Below are 20,585 nucleotides of genomic sequence, written 5' to 3' on the forward strand. Positions count from 1 at the left end.
ACCAAAACCAAAGATATCACAAAAAAATAAAATTTCAGGTTAATATCACTGATGAACACAGATGCAATAGTCCTCTACAAAACACTAGCAAACTGAATTCAACAATACATTAAAAGGATCATACACCATGATCAAGTGGGATTTATCTCAGGGATGTAAGGATTTTTCAATATCCACAAATCAATTAGTGTGACAGACCACATTAACAAATTGAAAAATAAAAAACATATGATCATCTCAATGGAGGCAAAAAAGCTTTTGACAAAATTCAACACCCATGTATGATAAAAACTCTCCAAAAAGTGGGCACAGAGGGAACCTACCTCAAAATAATAAAAGCTATATATGACAAACCCACAGCTAACATCGTCATCAATGGTGAAAAGCTGAAAGCATTTCCTCTAAGATCAGGAACAAGACAAGGATGCCCAGTCTAGCCATTTTTTTTTTTTAAACATAGTTCTGAAAGTCCTAGCCATGGCAATCAGAAAAGAAAAAGAAAAGGAATCCAAATTGGAAAAGAAGTAAAACTGTTGCAGAAGACATGATACTATACATAGAAAATCCTAAAGAGGCTATCAGAAAACTACTAGAGCTCACCAATGAATTGGGTAAAGTTGTAGGATACAAAATTAATACACAGAAATCTCTTATTTATATACACTAAAAACAAAAGATCAGAAGGAGAAATTAAGGAAACAATCCCATTTACCATAGGAATACACATACCTAAGGAGACAAAAGACCTCTGTTCTGAAAACTATAAGACACTGATGAAGGAAATCAAAGATGACACAACCAGATGGAAAGATATACCATGTTCTTGGACTGGAAGAGTCAATATTGTCAAAATGACTATACTACCCAAGGCAATATACAGATTCAATGCAATCCCTATTAAATTACCAACAGCATTTTTCACAGAAGTAGAAAAAAAAATATTTAAATTTTTATGGAAACACAGAAGACCCCAAATAGACAAAGCAATCCTGAGAAAGAAAAACAGAGCTGGAGGAATCAGGCTCCCTGACTTCCGACTATAACACAAAGCTACAATAATCAAAACAGTATGTTACTAGCACAAAACCAGAAATATAGATCAATGGAACAGGATAGAATGTCCAGAAATAAACCCATGCACCTATGGTCAATTAACCTATGACAAAGGAGACAAGAACATACAGTGGAGAAAAAACAGTCTCAATAAGTGGTGCTGGGAAAACTAAACAGCTACATATAAAAGAATTAAACTAGACATTCTCTAACACCATACATAAAAATAAAGTCAAAATGGGGCTTCCCTGGGGGTGCAGTGGTTAAGAGTCCGCCTGCCGATGCAGGGGACACGGGTTTGTGCCCCAGTCTGGGAAGGTCCCATATGCCGTGGAGCGGCTGGGCCCGTGAGCCATGGCTGCGGAGCCTGTGTGTCCAGAGCCTGTGCTCCGCAGTGGGAGAGGCCACAACAGTGAGAGGCCTGCGTACCGCAAAAAAATAAAAAAATAAGTAAAGTCAAAATGGATTAAAAAGCTAAATGTAAGATTGGACACTATAAAATTCTTAGAGGAAAACAAAGGGAGAACACTCTCTGACATAAATCGCAGCAATATCTTTTTGAATCTACTTCCTAGAGTAATGAAAATAAAAACAAAAATGGGACCTAATTAAACTTAAAACCTTTTGCACAGCAAAGGAAACCATAAACAAAACAAAAAGACAACGCACAGAATGAGAGAAAATATTTGCAAGTGATGCAAACCACAAGGGATTAATGTCCAAAACATACAAACAGTCCATGCAGCTCAATATCAAACAAAAAACAAAGAAACAAAAAAACCCACCAACCCAATCAAAAAATGAGTAGAAAAGATCTAATAGACCTTTCTCCGAAGAAGACATACAGGTGGCCAAAAAGTACATGAAAAGGTGGTCAACATCACTATTAGAGACATGCAAATCAAAATTACAATGAGGTATCACCTCACATTGGTCGGAAGAGCCATCATCAAAAAGTCTACAAACAATGAATGCTGGAGACAGTGTTGAGAAAAGGGAACCCTCCTACACTGTTGGTGTGAATGTAAATTGGTACAACCATTGTGGAGAACATACGAAGGTTCCTTAAAACCTCCAAAAAATAGAACTACCATATGATCCAGCAATCCCACCCACTCCTGGGCATATATCCAGAGAAAACCCTAATTTGAAAAGATACATGCACCCCAGTGTTCACTGTAGCACTATTTACAATAGCCAAGACATGGAAGCAACCTAAATGTCCTTCGACAGAGCAATGGATAAAGATGTGATATATATATACAATGGAATATATTTAAAAAGCCATAAAAAAGAATGAAATAATGCCATTGCAGCAACATGGATAGACCTAGAGATTATCGTACTAAGTGAAGTAAGTCAGACGGAGAAAGACAAATATCATATGATATCACTTATATGTGGAATCTAATAAAATGATACAAATGAACTTATTTACAAAACAGAAACAGACTTACACACTTCGAAAACAAACATGGTACCAAGGGGAAAGGTGGGGGGGAGGGATAAATTAGGAGTTTGGCATTAACATATACACACTACTATATATAAAATAGATAATCCACAAGGACCTATTGTATAGCATAGGGAACTCACTCAATATTCTGTTATAACCTATATGGGAAAAGAATCTGAAAAAGAATAGATATATGTATAACTGAATCGCTTTGCTATACATCTGAAACTAATGAAACATTGTAAATCAACTGTAATATAAAATAAAAATTAAAAAAAACCCTAAGATCAATAACCAAAAAGTTCAAAGAAAACTACAAATCACTGTATACTGTTCAGCCAATGTGTTAAATGCTCAGTTGCATACTATTATGGAAATGGCATTTATTCTATTTGTTTTCTTCTTCTCTAGTCACAAAATATAAGCTATCTTACCTGGGGTTTCATCAAGTAGAAAGATCTGTTAAAATGGTTATATAATGACCCTGACATAATGACCATCGATATCCAGAGGATCCAGAAGTATCACTCAAATTATCAGAGAAGGATTAAATTATGTCTGGAATTTTTTAAACATATAATAATTTTCCTGTATTATAATTCTCTGAGAACTGGTAATCTAAACTGGTACAGATGATGATACCCTATTAAAAAGATTTTAAAGTTAAGTTCCATACCTCATTTCCTGACCATATCAGTTTCTACTAAATTAACAGTGTTGAAAAGTAAAACAATCTAGCTCTCTTTTATGCTGCAATGTTAATACCGAAACATATGAGAATTTTTTTAAAGATTACCCAGATGTAGCAAAAATACCAAACTTTTAAAAGCCAAATTATCCATATTTGCATTGGCACAATTTATATGTGTATTGCTTATTAAAGACTTCTTGGTTTCTCAAAAAGTTAAACATAGAATTGCCATATGACCCAGCAATTCAACTCCTAGGTATGTACCCAAAAGAACTGAAAGCAGGGACTCAAACAAATACCTGTACATAAACATCCACAGCAGCACTATTCACAATAGTTAAAAAAGCAGAAATAACCCATGTCCATCAACAGATGAATGGATAAACAAAATGTGGTATATACATACAATGGAATATTATTTAGCCATAAATAGGAATGAAGTTCTGATATATGCTATAGTGTGGAAGAACCCTGAAAACATGTTAAATGAAATAAGCAAGACACAAAGGGCAAATATTGTATGATTCCACTTACATATAAGATCTAGAATAAGTAAATTCACAGAGACTGAATACAGATGAGAGGTTACCAGGAACTGGGGGAGGGAAGGATGGGGAGTGATGGCTTAACGGGCACAGAGTTTCTGCTTGGGGTGATGGAAAAGTTTTGCAAATAGATAGTGGTGATGATTTCACAGCATTATAAATGTACTTAATGCCACTGAATTGCACACTTAAAAATGGTTACAGTAGCATTTTATCATATATATTTTACAATAAAATAAAAAGAAAAAAAGACTTCCTTGCCCTTCTAGCATAAAGGAGTACATTCTTATTACTTAACTAAAGCAACTAGAAATTTTACAACACATGTAAAACTGTGATGTAACATATAAATCTGAACTCACTAAGTTTTCTCTAGGTTGTAATTTCAGAAATCTTGGAATTTTAGGGGTAATTTCCACTGGAGTTATTCTGACTACTGCATGCATTTCTATATTTAGTCTCTTTCTCAGGTCATCTGGGATCTGAAATATATAAAAATAAATAAAAAATATAAATATGTTAAAAGCTTGATTAAGAAATACTCCATAGCATAAATACTGATGTTAACTTCTATCAATTCAGGCGAACGATAGACGCTATCATAATTTATAATATAACCAGATGGGCGTTCAGGTACTGTTATAACACATTTCAATTTTTCCCCTACATTTGTTTCTTTTAACATCCTCTTCAGAAGGTGATCAGTTTTGATCTATCCAGTCAAGCCTGTTTGAGTACCTATGGCAGCTACTGCCACTCCTCACTGGTCATTCTCCCAACCTTTAAAGCAGAATGGGAAGTGCAGGCTCCTCAATGCCATCTTACCTGCTCTCCAGGACTTGACCATTATCCCTTTTTCACCCCGTCCTCACCATGTAATATCAAGGAAATAATGGTATTTCCTACCTAATGGCAGAACCATTAATAGAAAGAGATAAGTCATAGTAAGTTCAGTGTTAGACAATTTGATTTTGAAGATGCAGTGGGATCTTCTTAAGTAAGAGATTAGAGCTAACAGAAAATATGAGGCATCGTTGGAGCTTTAGAAAATGATGTAGGCTGAGAGATTAAAATTTTGTAAGTCGCCTACATAAAGGTCATTGGTAAAACTGTGAGAGTAAAAGAAACCTACAAAGGAGACCCCCTTTCCTTCCCATTGTTCTTCCCTGTCCTAACAATTTCCTCCCTTCTCACCCTGAAGTTTCATTTCACAATCGTTCAAAATTAGGTTCAAATAAAGGGGGCTGGTGACTCATTTCATATAAAATTCGTGTTAATATTTGAGGCCAGGGATTTCCCTGGCAGTCCAGTGGTTAAAACTTCACCCTCTGGGCTTCCCTGACGGTGCAGTGGTTGAGAGTCCGCCTGCCAATGCAGGGGACACGGGTTTGTGACCCGGTCTGGGGGGATCCCACGTGCCGCGGAGCGCCTGGGCCCGTGAGCCATGGCCGTTGAGCCTGCGCGTCCGGAGCCTGTGCTCCGCAACGGGAGAGGCCACAGCAGTGAGAGGCCCGCGTACCGCAAAAAAAACAAACAAACAAAAAAAAACAACTTCACCTTCCAATGCAGGGGGTGTGGGTTCAATCCCTGGTTGGGGAGTTAGGATCCCACATGCCTTGTGGCCAAAAAACCAAAACATAAAACAGAAGCAATATTGTAACAAATTCAATAAAGACTTTTAAAAATGGTCTGCATCAAAAAAAAAAACCTTAAAAAAAAAATATTTGAGGCCAGGATGAGAAGGTGAAACGCTAGCTGCTCTACTTTGCTCTCCATCACACACAAGTTAAAGAGCCAATACCAGCAGGGTAAGGACCTTCTGGGTACATTTGAATCCAGGTCATCTCACGTAGTGGGTCTCTCCCTACACTGGGCATTTCCCCCAATACATAACAAGTCCTTCCTTTGCTTTCAAGAAATGGGAAACACATCTTCTGCAGGCATTAAAGATGTGAGGCTTTGTAGGGCACTCCAATCAAAGCATGAACTCAAGAGTCAGCCTGCCTGGGTTTGAATCCTAGTTCTACTTATTAGCTAATAACCCCAGGCAAATAATTTTGACCTCTCTGGGCCTGTACCAATCTTAGCTTATGCCGGTCCAAGTTTACTTAGCCAGGAAATACACAAACCCTACCCAAACAGGGACTTTACCCTGCAATCAGAAATGTGTCCCTGCAGGAACTTTAGATACTATTTATTATACTGGTTTTCAATTTGTATATAAAATATTATTTTAGTTCATAATTTGGGGAAGTTCAAGCAACATAAAATTAATTCCTCCCCAATTATAAGATTTATACTAACCCATCTGCTGTACACCAGAAATTAACATTAACACTGTAAATCAACTATATTTCAATTAAAAAAAAAAAGATTTATACTAACCCAAACTTTCCCAAGATGAAGAGCTTCTAAGTTTTTGGTGTATTTAATGGCATTCTCCAATTCCTCAAGTCCATTCCAGACTACCTTTAGCACACAGGCATTGCCACCTTCTTGACTATGGTCTGGGCTACTCTGTTTTTGATCTAGTGGTTCTGACATCTGCTTCTCTTTTTCAGGTGACAGGACATTTTGCTTCATTTTACTTTGCTGTTGCTTTGGAGAAAGTAGTTTAACTAGCTTTCCATAGGTCACAGTAAAGCTGGGCTCCACATCAAAATATTCCTGGTCCCATGGAAATACATGAATGGTATAATGTTTGTGAAACAGAGAAGTTGCTGATGCATTACATATGCTGGGAGGCTGAGATTTACATACTCTGAAAATATTATCCAGAGGAACAACTTTTGACTGCATATTTTTGAATGCATTGATTTCAGTTAACCCCCAGGATGTGTCTTGTTTCTTCTCAGACCCAAAAGAAAAAATGCTTCCTATCACAGTCCATAAGCTTGGTATTAATGATGAGTCAATTGTATCCTCTGAATCTGTTTCTTTCGACCCAGTGACTCCTACAGTATTTGATTGAAGTTGCTTGGTTTGAAGTTCTCTTGTCAATCCTTTTTGGTCTTCTCCATAATTATGAAATTTTCCATGTGCATTATCTGCTTTTGAAAATGTATTCTCTTTGGCTTCATGGGTCTTTGGCTGAATAAGGAGTTTGCTATCAGTTTCCAGCCTTCCATAAGGAGCAGCTGGTATTAGTGCAACTGTGTAGAAAATAAAGGTCATTAGTGTGCATTTACCTCTGCTTTGGATTCAGTGCTACTGTGAAGAGTATGATGGAAAATATTACAATGGCACCTACCAATCCGGATAAATATGTAAGCTTGCTGATCAACCCAAACAGGAAAAATGGCATTTGGAAAAACTATTCGAATTTGATCTAGAAGATTCTGTTCAAGGGAAGCAGCATGCAGCTCCTAGAATCAATAAACAAAAAGATCAATTCACTTTACATTTTGTCTATTCCAGGCCTAGTAAGGAAATCTCAACTCATTCTTATAAATCAAACCAACTCAGAATATACAATGCCAGTCACAGAAGAGAAATCCAAAGACACTGATATGTTGGAGGATCAGATCAAGATGGTGAAGGAGCAGGACAGGGAGCTCACCTTCTCCCACAAATACATCAAAAATACATCTAACGTGTGGAACGGTTCTCACAGAATATCTAGTGAATGCTGGCAGAACACCACAGATTTCCAAAAGGGCAAGAAAATCTCCATGTAACTGTGTAGGACAAAAGAATAAAGAAAAAAAAAAGAGAGAAAGGAATCGTGACATGACCTGCGCTCCCGGGAGGGAACTGTGAAAGGTTTCCACACACTGGAAAGCCCCCTCACTGTTGGGGAGATCAGCTGGGACAGAGGGGGAGCTTTAGAGCCTTGGAGGAGAGCGCAGCAACCAGTTTGCAGAGGGGAAAGCGGAGAGAGACCTGCACAGACGGTCAGTGTGCTGCCCAGCATTCCCCAGCCTGAGATGCTTGTCCGCTGCGGCAGGTGGGGGCTGGGTGCTGAGGCTTGGGCTTTGGAGGTCAGACCTAGACAGAGGACTGGGGTTGGCTGCATGAAGACAGCCTGAGGGGGGCTAGGGTGTGGTGCACCACAACCGAGAGAGTACAGGAATAAGCCTGGGCCCGCCAGAGAGGTAAGGTGCCATTGTTGGGGGGCATGCAAGGAGAGGGGCAGTAATACCATTGGAGCTTCTTTCTCCACATGTGCACTCTCAGGCAGCAGGGTACAGCCTATGTGCACTTGGGGGGGCGGGTACAAGCCGCCACTGCCATCTTGGACTGCAGAGGCAGGTGCAGACCACCGCCGCCACCAAGTGTCCCACGCCTGGGCACCAACCGCTGCCCCTCCCCTCCTGGGAGCGTGCGCGGGCCATGCACCTGCATGGTCCCATCAAGGGGATAATGGCCAGCGCACACTGAGGAAAGAGATGGCAAGCATCCAAACCAAAAACAGCCCTCATGCCAAAAAAATATTAAACCCACACAAGCTATGCAGGGATGCTTCCACATATAAATAGCCCTCCAAGACTAGAGGAGATAACTGTTTCTCCTAAACTCACAGAGTAAGAGAAATATAAGCAAAATGAAGAAGCAGAGGAAATGCTCCCAGTTGAAAGACCAAGAGAATTCCCTTGAAGGAATAAACAAGGAAACAGACTTCTTCAGTCTAACAGACACCGACTTCAAAAGGGAGTAATGAAAATACTGAAGGAATTAAGAAAGCCTAGAGACGGAAATGCAGAGTACTGTAAAAAGGAAACAGAAACTATAAGGAGGAGCCAAGACAAATTAGAAAATTCATTTGCCGAGACAAAAGCTGAGCTAAAGGCAATGAATAGCAGAATGAATAATGCAGAGGAAAGAATAAGTGATCTGGAAGACAGAATAATGGAAATTACTCAATTAAAACAGCAGGCACAGCCTAATGAAAAAAATGAAAGCAGTATTAGAGACTTATAATACAAAGCATCTCAATCTATGCATAACAGAGATTCCAGAAGAAGAAAGAGAAAAGGGGACTGAAAATGTATTTGAAGAAATTATGGCGAAAACTTCTGAAACCTAAAGAAGGAAACAGATATCCCAATACAGGAAGCACAGAAACAAGACGGACCTAAACAGACCTACACCAAGACATATTATAATAAAATGGCAAAAGTTAAAGATGAAGAAAGGATTCTAAAGGCAGCAAGAGAAAAACAAAGAGTTAATTACAAGGAAACCTCCATAAGGCTATTAGCTGATTTCTCTACAAATACACTGCAGGCCAGAAAGGAGTGGCAAAATATATTCAAAGTCTTGAAAGGGAAAAATCTGCCATCTAGAATATCCTACCCAGCAAGATTATCATTTAGAATAGGAAGAAAAATAAAGAATTTTTCAGACAAGCAAAAACTAAAATAATACAGCAGTACTAAACCTATCCTAAAAGAAATATTAAAAGATCTTTTCTAAATAGAAAAGAAGAAGATATAGGAAGGAAGAAATCATGATTGGAAAGTAAACCACTTAAATTAGCCAGTATATAGATCAAAAAGAGAGGGAAAAAAAAAAACCCTGTCTGTGAAAGTGATGATAAATACAAGGAACAGCAAAAGGATAAACATGAAGATGTAAAAAAGGACATCAAAAAAAATACAGATTCTTTTTTTTTGTTTTTTAGAATGTGTTTGAGCCTATATGACTATCAGTCTTAAGCAAGCAGATATAGGAAGGGGTTAACATACTTGAAAAACAGGGCAACCACAAATCAAAAACATACAATAGATTCACAAAAAGAAAAGAACACAAACATAAAATAAAAGGAAATCATCAAACCACAAAAGGAAAAACAAAAAGGAAGAAGAAGCAAAGAATCAACTGAAAAACAAGGTTTAATATGGCAATAAATAACATATGTATCACTAATTACCTTAAATGTCAGTGGACGAAATGCTCCAATCAAAAGCCATAGAGTCGCAGACTGGATTAAAAAACAAGAGCCTACAATATGCTGCCTACAAAAGACCCACCTTAGGGCAAAGGACACACAAAGATTGAAAGTGAGGGGATGGAAAAAGATATTTCGTGCAAAAAGAAATGAAAAGCAAGTGGGGGTCACAATACTCATATCAGAAAAAACAGACTTTAAAACAAAGGCTAGGGCTTCCCTGGTGGCGCAGTGGTTGGGAGTCCGCCTGCCGATGCGGGGGACGCGGGTTCGTGCCCCGGTCTGGGAGGATCCCACATGCCGCGGAGCGGCTGGGCCCGTGGGCCATGGCCGCTGGGCCTGCGCGTCCGGAGCCTGTGCTCCACAGCGGGAGAGGCCACAGCGGTGAGAGGCCCGCGTACCGCAAAAAAAAAAAAAAAGGCTATAAAGAAAGATAAAGAAGGAAACTATATAATGACAAAAGGATCAAAACAAGAAGAGGATTTTACACTTGTCAGCATATATATGCACCCAGTATAGGAGCACCAAATACATAAAATAAATTCTAACAGACATAAAGGGAGAAATTGATGGGAATACAATAATAGTAAGAGACTTTTAACACCCCCTCACATCAATGGACAGTTCTTCTAGTCAGAAAATCAATAAGGCAACAGATTTTATGCAATCCTTATCAAATTACCCATGACATTTTTCACAGAACTAGAACAAATAATCCAAAAATTTATATGGAACCATGAAAGACCCAGAATTGCCAACGCAATCCTGAGGGGGTAAAAAAAAAAAAAGCAGGAGGCATAACTCTCTCAGACAATACTACAAAGCTACAGTAATCAAAAGTGTGGTATTGGTATAAAAACAGACATACGGATCAACAGAACAGAATAGAGAGCCAAGAAATAAATCCACACACCTATGGTCAATTAATCTTTGACAAAGGAGGAAAGAATATAAAATGGGAAAAAGACAGTCTCTTTAGTAAGTAGTGCTGGGAAAGTTGGACAGCTGCATGTAAATCAATGACCTTAGAACACACCCTCACACCATGCACTAAAATAAACTCAAAATTGCTTAAAGACTTAAACATGACACCATAAAACTCCTAGAAGAGAGCATAGGCAAAGCATTCTCTTGACTAAATTGTATCAATGTTTTCTTAGGTCAGTCTCCCAAGACAATAGAAATAAAAACAAAAATAAACAAATGGGACCTAATCAAACTTACATGCTTTTGCACAGCAAAAGAAACCATAAAAAAACCAAAAAGACAACGTACAGAATGGGAGAAAATATTTGCAAATGATGTGACAGACAAGGGCTTAATCTCCAAAATATACAAACAGCTCATACAACTCAACAACAAAAAAATAAATAACCCCTCCGAAAAATGGGCAGAAGACCTAAATAGACATTTCTCCAAAGACATACAGATGGCCAGTAGGCACATGAAAAGATGCTCAACATCACTAATTATCAGAGGAATGCAAATCAAAACTACAATGAGGTATACCACCTCTAACTGGTCAGAATGGCCGTCATGAAAAAGTCTACAAGTAACAAATGCTGGAGAGGATGTGGAGAAAAGGGAACCCACTACATTGTTGGTGGGAATGTAAGTTGGTGCACTCACTATGGAAAACGGTATGGAGATTCCTCAGAAAACTAAAAATAGAACCACCATATGATCCAGCCATCCCACTCCTAGGCATATACCTGAACAAAACTATAATTCAAAAAGATACATGCACCCCAATGTTCACAGCAGCACTATTCACTATAGCCAGGACGTGGAAACAACCTAAATGTCCATCGACAGATGAATCAATAAAGAAGATGTGGTACATATACACAATGGAATACTACTCAGCCATACAAAAGAACAAAATAATGCCACGTGCAGCAACATGGATGCAACGAGAGATTATCATACTAAGTGAAGGAAGTCAGAATGAGAAAGACAAATACCATATGATATCACTTATATGTGGAATCTAAAATATAGCACAAATGAACCTATCTACAAAACAGAAACAGACTCACAGACACAGAGAACAGACTTGTGGCTGCCAAGGGGGAAGCGGGAGGGAGAGGGATGGACTGGGAGTTTGGGGTTGGTAGATGCAAATTATTACACTTAGAATGGATAAACAACAAGGTTGTACTGTATGGCACAGGGGACTATATCCAATCTGCTGGGATCAACCGTAATGGAAAAGAACATTAAAAAAAGAATGTATATATGTGTATAACTGCATTGCTTTGCTGTATAGCAGAAACTAGCACAAGATTGTAAATCAACTATAATTAAAAAAAGACACTGATATTTTGAAGTAGTTTAACCTTAAACTGGGATAGTTCTCATTTTGTTTTCTTTACCAGTATCTCCCAATCATCTGCTGAGAGGGGTTCCACCTCAACTTGTTGACAAGACACCACATGGGAACAAGGCTTGAGAAACACCTGGAAAAAATTAAAGTACAAAACTACTATTAAAAGCCTTTTTTATATCCCTAGAAAATAAGAAGTTCTCTCTTTAGCTATGTAATTAATTTTGTGTGCATGTGTGTTTGTGTGTAGTCCTTAGGTAGGCCCTGATATACTCAGCATTTCAGAAAAAATTATTTTACAACCAATTATAAAATAAAGGAAAATACATTCTAGCACAATATAAGTTTTAAAAAATAATATAGCCATTTAAAGAAAAGAAATATAAGTTAAAAATGCAAGAAAAAACAATAATGTCATGAAGTCATGGCTTGATCTTATATATAAATACTATTATTTCTAGCAGTTCTGCAATTTAGTTTTATAACTAACTTCAAGCCATGCTGCTTCTGGAAAAGTAAAAAACACACTGAAATAGAGATCAGAACCAATTATTTAGAAGCATAATCATGCACAGCTAAAAAGTATAGCAAAACAAATATCCCCTCATTCTAGTCTATAGATACACAGGAAATCCTAGTGTCTCTCAAGAATTTGGAATTAACCTTCTTACTTTCTTTCCTCTTCTATGGGCATTTCTGGGGATTAGAGGAGTAAAATCCAAAGCCACTGAGTATTAAATGCTCCTTCTCTGCCTTTTGTGGATTGGAGCAGACTTTCCCCAAGTGCCTCACCTGTTCCTCAGTTATTTCCATCAGTACCTCCCATATACCCTATTTGAAAGCGGTGACTCTAAGGAAGCACAAAACAAGAAGCTATCATCCTGGCCAAGCCAGTCCACTTTCTGTTCCTATCAATGATTGTTTGCGAGACAGTGCCTTAGTGGTGTTGTTACAATACAAAGAATGTGCAGAAAATCGGATAGAAGTTCACTTTGAAGCAAATGGGAATTAAAAACAAGCAGGGGGCTTCCCTGGTGGCGCAGTGGTTCAGAGTCCGCCTGCCAATGCTGGGCACACGGGTTCGAGCCCTGGTCCGGGAAGATCCCACATGCCGCGGAGCAGCTGAGCCCGTGCGCCACAACTACTGAGCCCGTGCACTGCAACTACTGAAGCCCGGGGGCCTAGAGCCCATGCTCCGCAACAGGAGAGGCCACCGCAGTGAGAAGCCTGCGCACCGCGGTGGGGAGTGGCCCCCGCTCGCCGCAACTGGAGGGAGCCCGCGCGCAGCAACGGAGACCCAATGCAGCCAAAAATAAATAAATAAAATAAATATTTAAAAAAAAAAACAAACAAAAAAAAACAAGCAGGACTGTTCAGGGTGCTGATAAAGACATCAACATCAGGAATAGGAAGTTGATTTTTCCCATAGGGAAGTGCCATATACTCAAAGAGAGCAGAACTATAACCTGCTATGCAATCCTGGGCAAAATAGTCCATCTCCCTAGGTTTGCAGAGCAAGGCATCAAAGTTAGTGATTTCTAAGGTCACTAAGCTGCTAAAGTTTTAAGATTCTAGCAAAAATTTAAGGTAAGCAAAAGACTAGTGCTAGGCCTATGGATTTCTCATCAGTGGCCTATTCTCATTATCAGAAACATGCATGAAAAAAATTAGTCTGTGTTCAAAACAAGTTAAAAAGATGTTGGGCTTCCCTGGTGGCACAGTGGTTGAGAGCCCGCCTGCCGATGCAGGGGACGTGGGTTTGTGCCCCAGTCCGGGAAGATCCCACATGCCGCGGAGTGGCTGGGCCCGTGAGCCATGGCTGCTGAGCCTGCGCGTCCAGAGCCTGTGCTCCGCAGCGGGAGAGGCCACAACAGTGAGAGGCCCGCGTACCACAAAAAAAAAAAAAAAAAAAAAAAAAAAAGATGTGACATTCTTCAGTATTCTTGTGAGAAACTGGTAATAGAAAGCAATTTAGCCCCATCTATCAAATTTTTAAATGTGCAGTGCCCTAGACTTGGCAATTCAATTTTTAATATTTATTTCACTTCATACATATACAAACATGTTCAATGTATATTGTCTGTAATATGTGGAAAGGATCTCTGATATAGTTTGTGGGGGAAAAAATTGCAGAAAATATGTATGATCTCATTCTTTAAATCCTGAAGGTCTAATGAGATCCCACAGTACACAATCATTCTGAGGCTGGGATTAGAGAAAGGGAAAAACATTTTCTACTTCCAACTGTAAAACATTTGTACTGAATATGTATTACTTCTGCAGTTTAAAATAGTTAAAACCATAAACTGGTGAATATGATAAAATGAAGAGAAACATGAGTCCTTAAGCTTTAGAGTTTACAATCTAAGCACATGAAATTCACAGGCAAGATGAAACTGGAAAAATAATAACTCTCTTTTGTAGGACAGATTTTTTCCAATCAAGTATGACCCTGGAAGGTTAGAAAATCTGTCAGAAACAAATAAAATGAAGTTCAATAATAGTAAGTAAAACTCATTAATTCATATAGCAAAAAAAATTGCACAAAAACAAAATTAAGGTACCTGGAGAGTGAGTAAAATAGTAGAATACAAAATCAACTAGGGACCATGGGAGACTACTAGATAATGACTTAATGGAGTATATGGTAGATAGTGACTTAACAACAGTTATAGTCAACTTGAACGTCCTGGATTGGTTATAGTAGCACACAAGTTAGGTGTCATCTTACCGCCTTAAAAAATATATCTGAACTTTTATTTCTATTGCTGTATTATGTGACATCAGAAGAAAGTCATTGTCATCACATCTTGTGCTTACCTGTTCCCCATTTGAAAGTCCAAGTTTCTGACCAAATTGTCTGCTAATTTCAGCCACATTTTCACCTTGATCACTAAAATGTCTACCTTCCACCCAGCTCAAGAATGCAGGCTCGTGACCCCAGGATACTTCTATAGCTTGATTCTATTTATTCAAAAAATAAGAAATGGGGGAGAAAAGTTTTAAAAGTTTTTACATGCTTCTCTGGATTCACATAAAAGATAAACTATTATTGCAATCCACACATACAAAAAGAGTTCTATAAATAGTTGATAGCACTCTGTTATATCCACATTTGTCACAGCATTTTAAAAGCTATAATCTGGGCTTCCCTGGTGGCGCAGTGGTTGAGAGTCCGCCTGCCGATGCAGGGGACACGGGTTCGTGCCCTGGTCTGGGAGGATCCCACATGCCGTGGAGCGGCTGGGCCCGTGAGCCATGGCTGCTGAGCCTGCGCTCCGCAACGGGAAAGGCCACAACAGTGAGAGGCCCGCGTACCACACACACACAAAAAAGCTATAATCTTTTCCAGTACCCAATGATGGTGATGCTATGGGTGAAACCAATACCCTTACATTCTTATGATGGCATTATAAATTGATTCAACCATTCCAGAATTTACAATGGCAACAGGTAGCCAATGAACTTACACAGCCTTTGACCTTACTTATTTATTTAGAATTAATGATTCAAAGAAGAAGAAAAAAACTACACCAGAACATATCTCTTCAGTATTTTCTATGTGAAAACTTAGGACTCCTCTATGAAAAAAAAAAAAAGTTAGAACTGTCTTATATGTCTAGCAATATGGAAATTACTAAATAAGCTGTAAATTTACCATTTTAGTGAAGTATAAGTCAATAAGTAGAAACGTGTAATCAATAAAAATGTAATAGTATTTATTTATTAGAAGAGTAATACATGGTAAAAGCACAAAAAGTATAAAAGCATAAAATGTGAGGGCTGGTCCCTGTTCCCAGAGGTAATTACTGTTAATAGCTTATGTACATTCCAGAAATTTTATATTACGCAGCTTCTTAAATAATAATTTTTAAAAGTCTTGAACTAGGGAAACATAAGTAAAAAAAAGCAAAGTATAAAATTTATTCTTCTTAAGAGCAATTATATAAAATATGTATGCCTGTGCTCAAGGATTAAAAAATGTTTTCTATGATTTAAAAATTACAAACCTATTAAAGAAACCTTGGGAAATATATAAACCTGGAAGGGAAAAAAGGAATTACTGATATTCTCATGTGAATATCAAACATGTTAGTCTATTTCTGGCTAATCCTTTTTTAAAATAAATTTATATATTTTTTAATTTATTTATTTTTGGCTGCACTGGGTCTTTGTTGCTGCGCAAGAGCTTTCTCTAGTTGTGGTGAGCGGGAGCTACTCTTCGTTGTGGTGCGCGGGCTTCTCTTGCTGCGGGGCATGGGCTTCAGTAGTTGTGGCTCATAGGCTCTAGAGTGCAGGCTCAGTAGTTGTGGCACACAGGCTTAGTCGCTCCGTGGCATGTGGGATCTTCCCGGACCAGGGCTCGAACCCATGTCCCTGCATTGGCAGGCGATTCTTAACCACTGCGCCACCAGGGAAGTCCTTCTTACAATTCTTTACAGGACAGTTCCACCACTCTGGCTGACAAAATCTTTCCACTGAGAACAATGTGATACAGTAGAAAGAGACTCAGATTTGCAGTCAAAGTCCAAAGTTACTAAGTCAGCTGTAACTATGTGAGCTGAGATTATAAGAGTCAAAGTGACCAATCCCCCAAAAACTTTCTACGGGGTTTCATCAGTCATTGACATATAATGCAGATCAGCTGCCCTATTTCATATGAAGAAACTTTTAAAACCACAGATGTTAAATAAGGAAATATGAAATATGCCCTGAAATATCAAAAAGGAGAACCTACCAACTCCCTGGAAAAGGGAAAAATCAACTTCATTAAATATGAAAAATACTTCAATTATTCATTTGGTCAAAAGGTAGTAATCAGCCCCATAAAGTCATAATATATGTTCAGATATAAACTTTGCAGACTAATGTTGTGAGTTCATTTTTATGTCAAAAATCATTCACTTGGACCACAGAGCCCCTGGGCCCTCAGGTAGAGAGAAGAAAAGGACAGCCTAGAGAAAAAGGAGCCCCTTTTCCAGGAGTTCAATCTAATCAACAAATGACTGACCTGCTTTTGCCTAAACCCATGGTATCCATATCACTTGAAGGGAATTGCTGGGTGAAACCATAGGTTGCAGTGCCTTAGGATCGGCCAGGTCCGAGGCCTGGGTAACACAAAGGAAATGACAAAATGGCTATTTCTGGAGGGTGATTTAGGTTCATTTGGTTGCTCTCAGTGTGGATATAAATCCTTTCCCCTGTTTCAGTAATGCAGACAAAGTAACTGAGTTACAGTAGTGATTCTCAACTGAGGGTGATTTTCTCCCCCAGGAGACATTTGACAATGTCTCCAGATATTTTTGGTCACCACCAGGAGGAGGGGTGTTGCTGACATCTAGTGGGTAGAGGCCAAAGATGCTGCTAAATATCCTACAATACCCAGGACAGTTCCCCACAACAGGAAATTTCCCAGCCTAAAATGTCAATAGTGCCAAGGTTAAGAGATCCTGAGTTAAAGGATCCTCTGGGTACCCAGTCCTGAAACAGGACTTGGATAAACAAAAGAAGACAATACTTAAAACACAAAACAGAATATAACAAGTGAGCTGTGTCACATAAACACTGCAGTGAAGTTTTGAAAAGGAGACAAATGTGGGCAACAGAGAATCTGAAACTACGTGGAGGAGGTAGAATTATGCTGTTTTTAAAAGCGTGAAATGAGGAAAAATGCTTTAGGGAAAAATAGCTTGAGTAAGAGCACAGAAGTGGGAAGAAGCTGGGTTATGGAAGAAACAGCGAGGAGGCGAGTGTTGATGATGCAGGTGAGTTACAGACGAGGGCAAATTAACTGCATGGAAATGGACTGGCCAGCTTCCTCATGCGTCAAAGTACAGAAATGACCTAGATACCTAAGGTCTCTTTCACCATCAATATTCTGTGATTCTAGAACAACGGGTCTCAACTTTTTGTGCATCCAAGTAGCCTTAAGATATTTCTAAAACTACAGATGCCTGAAGCCCACTCCCCAAGGCTCTGATTCAGTAGGACTGAGGAAGAACCAGAACATCGGTATTTTTAAAGCCTTTTGCAACATGATAAATACAATTAACACTGTTGCATTAATATATATGAAACTTGTTGAGAGTAAACACTGAGTTCTCATCACAAGGAAAACATTTTTTTCTACTTCTATAATTTTTTATCTATATGAGATGATGGATGTTCACTAAACATTGTGCTCATCATTTCATGATGCATGTAAGTCAAATCATTATGCGTACACTTTAAACTTACACAGGGCTGTATACCAATTATATCTCAAAACTGAAAGAAAAAAAGGTAAACCTGACACAGGCCAGAAAATCATCACTCTGACTCTTTACCCATTACAGTATTATCTGTATTATGTATTCAATGCTTCAGCTGAAGTAAAATAATTCAACCTATTAACTCCCGACTCATGACTTTCTACTTTAACAATTATCTATGCCCTCTAACTCAATACTTCTGGGAGCCTATCCTAAATAACCAGAAAATAAAACAATGTTTTATTATATATTATACAACAAAGATATGTTATTTTTAACTTTTATTAAAATATAATTACAGTATCACTTTTAATGTCTAAAAATGGAATACAATATAAACATTCCATCACAGTGAACAATTAAATTATATCAAACTTATGACAGAGTACTAATTAGCCACTAAAAGTGACAATTACCTTTTAACAAAATAAAACACTTATAATAACTCTAAGGGAAAATATCAGGATACAAAACTACATATAAGGGTGTGTGTAGGACTCCATTTCTGTTAAAAATAGAGATTAGAAACAAAACTAGAAGGTTTGATTCAAACTGTTAACATTAGTTATCTTTAGGTTTGGGGATTATGGGTAACTTTATTTTCTTGTTTATAATTTTCCATGCTTTCCAAATTTCCTATAAAACATGTATTACTTTTCTAATTGGGGAGAAAAGTTGGCCTATTCTGCAGATACAGGCTGAACCGAAACAACAGTTTGTTCCAAAGCTAAAGGGATTTAAGTTTCAAAAATATATCTACGAATTAATGCCTATGAATACTTATTGAAGGCTAAAAATTTTAAAAATAGATCAAGACCACTAAATTCTTAAATAGTGATGAATGCAACACAGCATCCACATTTTAGAGCTACTGTAAGGAAGCAATCCTATAAACTCATTAGGTGGGGAGTGTTTCCTATAAACTCATTAGGTGGAGATTTGAAGGCACTGTGGGCAATTTCCATCAAAGCTGACTGAGAGCACAGGGCAGGCAGGATCTACCTGGGATCTGGTGACATAACTAACTCATCTCCTGCCATGAAGGGAGCTCATTAGGGCCAAGAGACTACCTACTTTATGGTAAAACAAATAATAGCAGGATCTGTTGAAATTAACGTGCTTTGAAAGACGGGGCAAATATAATCTAGAAAAGTAGTTATTAAAATGGAAAGGTGGGATATTTGAAATTATTGCAAACTCTTAAATATTTCCTGCAAGGATTAGCCAGTAGTGGGGTACTAGGCATCCAGGATTTTCAAAGATTTCGAATATTCTATCCTTTTGCCCCCAGAAGCACACTCAAACTCGTAGGCCAGGTGCCTCTATTTTAAAATAATGAAAGTAGGGATGTGGTTAGAGCTATGAACTACCACAATCACAATGTTCAGACGGCAACTGAAAGCAGACGTTCAAGTAATCCTAACTACATACGTCCAAATATGCATAATCTCACTGCACATTCCCAGCACACCTCAGAGGTGTTCCGAGTAACGGAGACGCTGGAAGAACCTCCATCTTATTAACCTATCCCGCTCGTGGGACACAGAGCTCAGTCTCTGTTAACCTACAGGGGCTCCACAAACCAAGGCTGCCCCTCCTTCTGGAGGCCCGGGCCACAGCCGTGCAGGCACCTGGAAATCATTGGTAGGAAAAACACTCTTTAAAAATGAAACAAAACAAAACCCAAAAAGACAAACCCGACTTCTCAAAAGCTTTTCCAACCTGGAGTGAAGAATAGCTGAACGCAGTCGCAGAATATCAGGATGTTTGGAAGCCCAGTTTCACCGAGTAAAAGACCTGGAATGCGGCAAGTTAACTGAAAGGCCCGGGGCTGCACTAGACGTGGTATGGTTGCAAAGACCGCCCAGACCGGCCCACAGTCTGGCCTCTGAACCGGTCCGCGGCCCGGGCAAAGCAGCCCGCGTCCCGCCGCCGGGAGAGGCCTGAGCGGCCGCTGCGTCCCTAACAGACCTGGGTCCCGGCCGACCGCAGACGGCCCGCCAGGTGCCTCGACTCGGGGCCGGGAATCCCGTCCGGGTCAGGCGCGTTACCTGCAGCAGATGCAGCTGGGCCACGAGGCGCCGCGGCAAATGGAGGAAGCAGTCGCGAGCGTTGGTGAAGGCTACGGTCACGACCGCCCCGTCACCCCCAGCACCCGCCAGGCGACCGCCGCCCCACATCATCCGCAAGCGCTGTTCCCGCGGCCACTCACCCTAGCCGACCCCGGCTAACCCGGCAGGCCGAGGACGTCGAAGCCGGAGAAGATCGATCGGCCCCGCCCCTAGTCCCGCCCATAGCCCTGCCGAGCGTCTGTAGCGGGAGGGGCGTGCGAGCCTGCTCCGGCTCTCCGGGCCTCTCCGCCGCGCCGCAGGG

At 39.4% G+C, this 20,585-nt stretch overlaps 1 protein-coding gene across 3 annotated transcripts in view; it reads right to left on the reverse strand.

The window, feature by feature from the left end:
• The window catches only part of PEX1 (peroxisomal biogenesis factor 1), a 79,585-nt gene extending 59,168 nt beyond the window's left edge, over positions 1 to 20,417 (reverse strand). For all 3 annotated transcript variants that reach the window (XM_030857274.2, XM_060304591.1, XM_030857275.2), the window contains exons 1-6: positions 20,264 to 20,417; positions 14,782 to 14,925; positions 12,011 to 12,094; positions 6,996 to 7,110; positions 6,131 to 6,897; positions 4,108 to 4,227 (exon numbers count right to left, since the gene is read on the reverse strand). In XM_030857274.2, the coding sequence (XP_030713134.1) occupies positions 4,108 to 4,227; positions 6,131 to 6,897; positions 6,996 to 7,110; positions 12,011 to 12,094; positions 14,782 to 14,925; positions 20,264 to 20,395 (1,362 nt within the window). In that variant the 5' untranslated portion in view covers positions 20,396 to 20,417. The remainder of the gene's footprint in view (positions 1 to 4,107; positions 4,228 to 6,130; positions 6,898 to 6,995; positions 7,111 to 12,010; positions 12,095 to 14,781; positions 14,926 to 20,263) is intronic.
• Positions 20,418 to 20,585: the final 168 nt, after the last annotated feature.

This window comes from Globicephala melas, chromosome 9 (genome assembly GCF_963455315.2).
Source record: "Globicephala melas chromosome 9, mGloMel1.2, whole genome shotgun sequence".
Classification (NCBI taxonomy): domain Eukaryota; kingdom Metazoa; phylum Chordata; class Mammalia; order Artiodactyla; family Delphinidae; genus Globicephala; species Globicephala melas.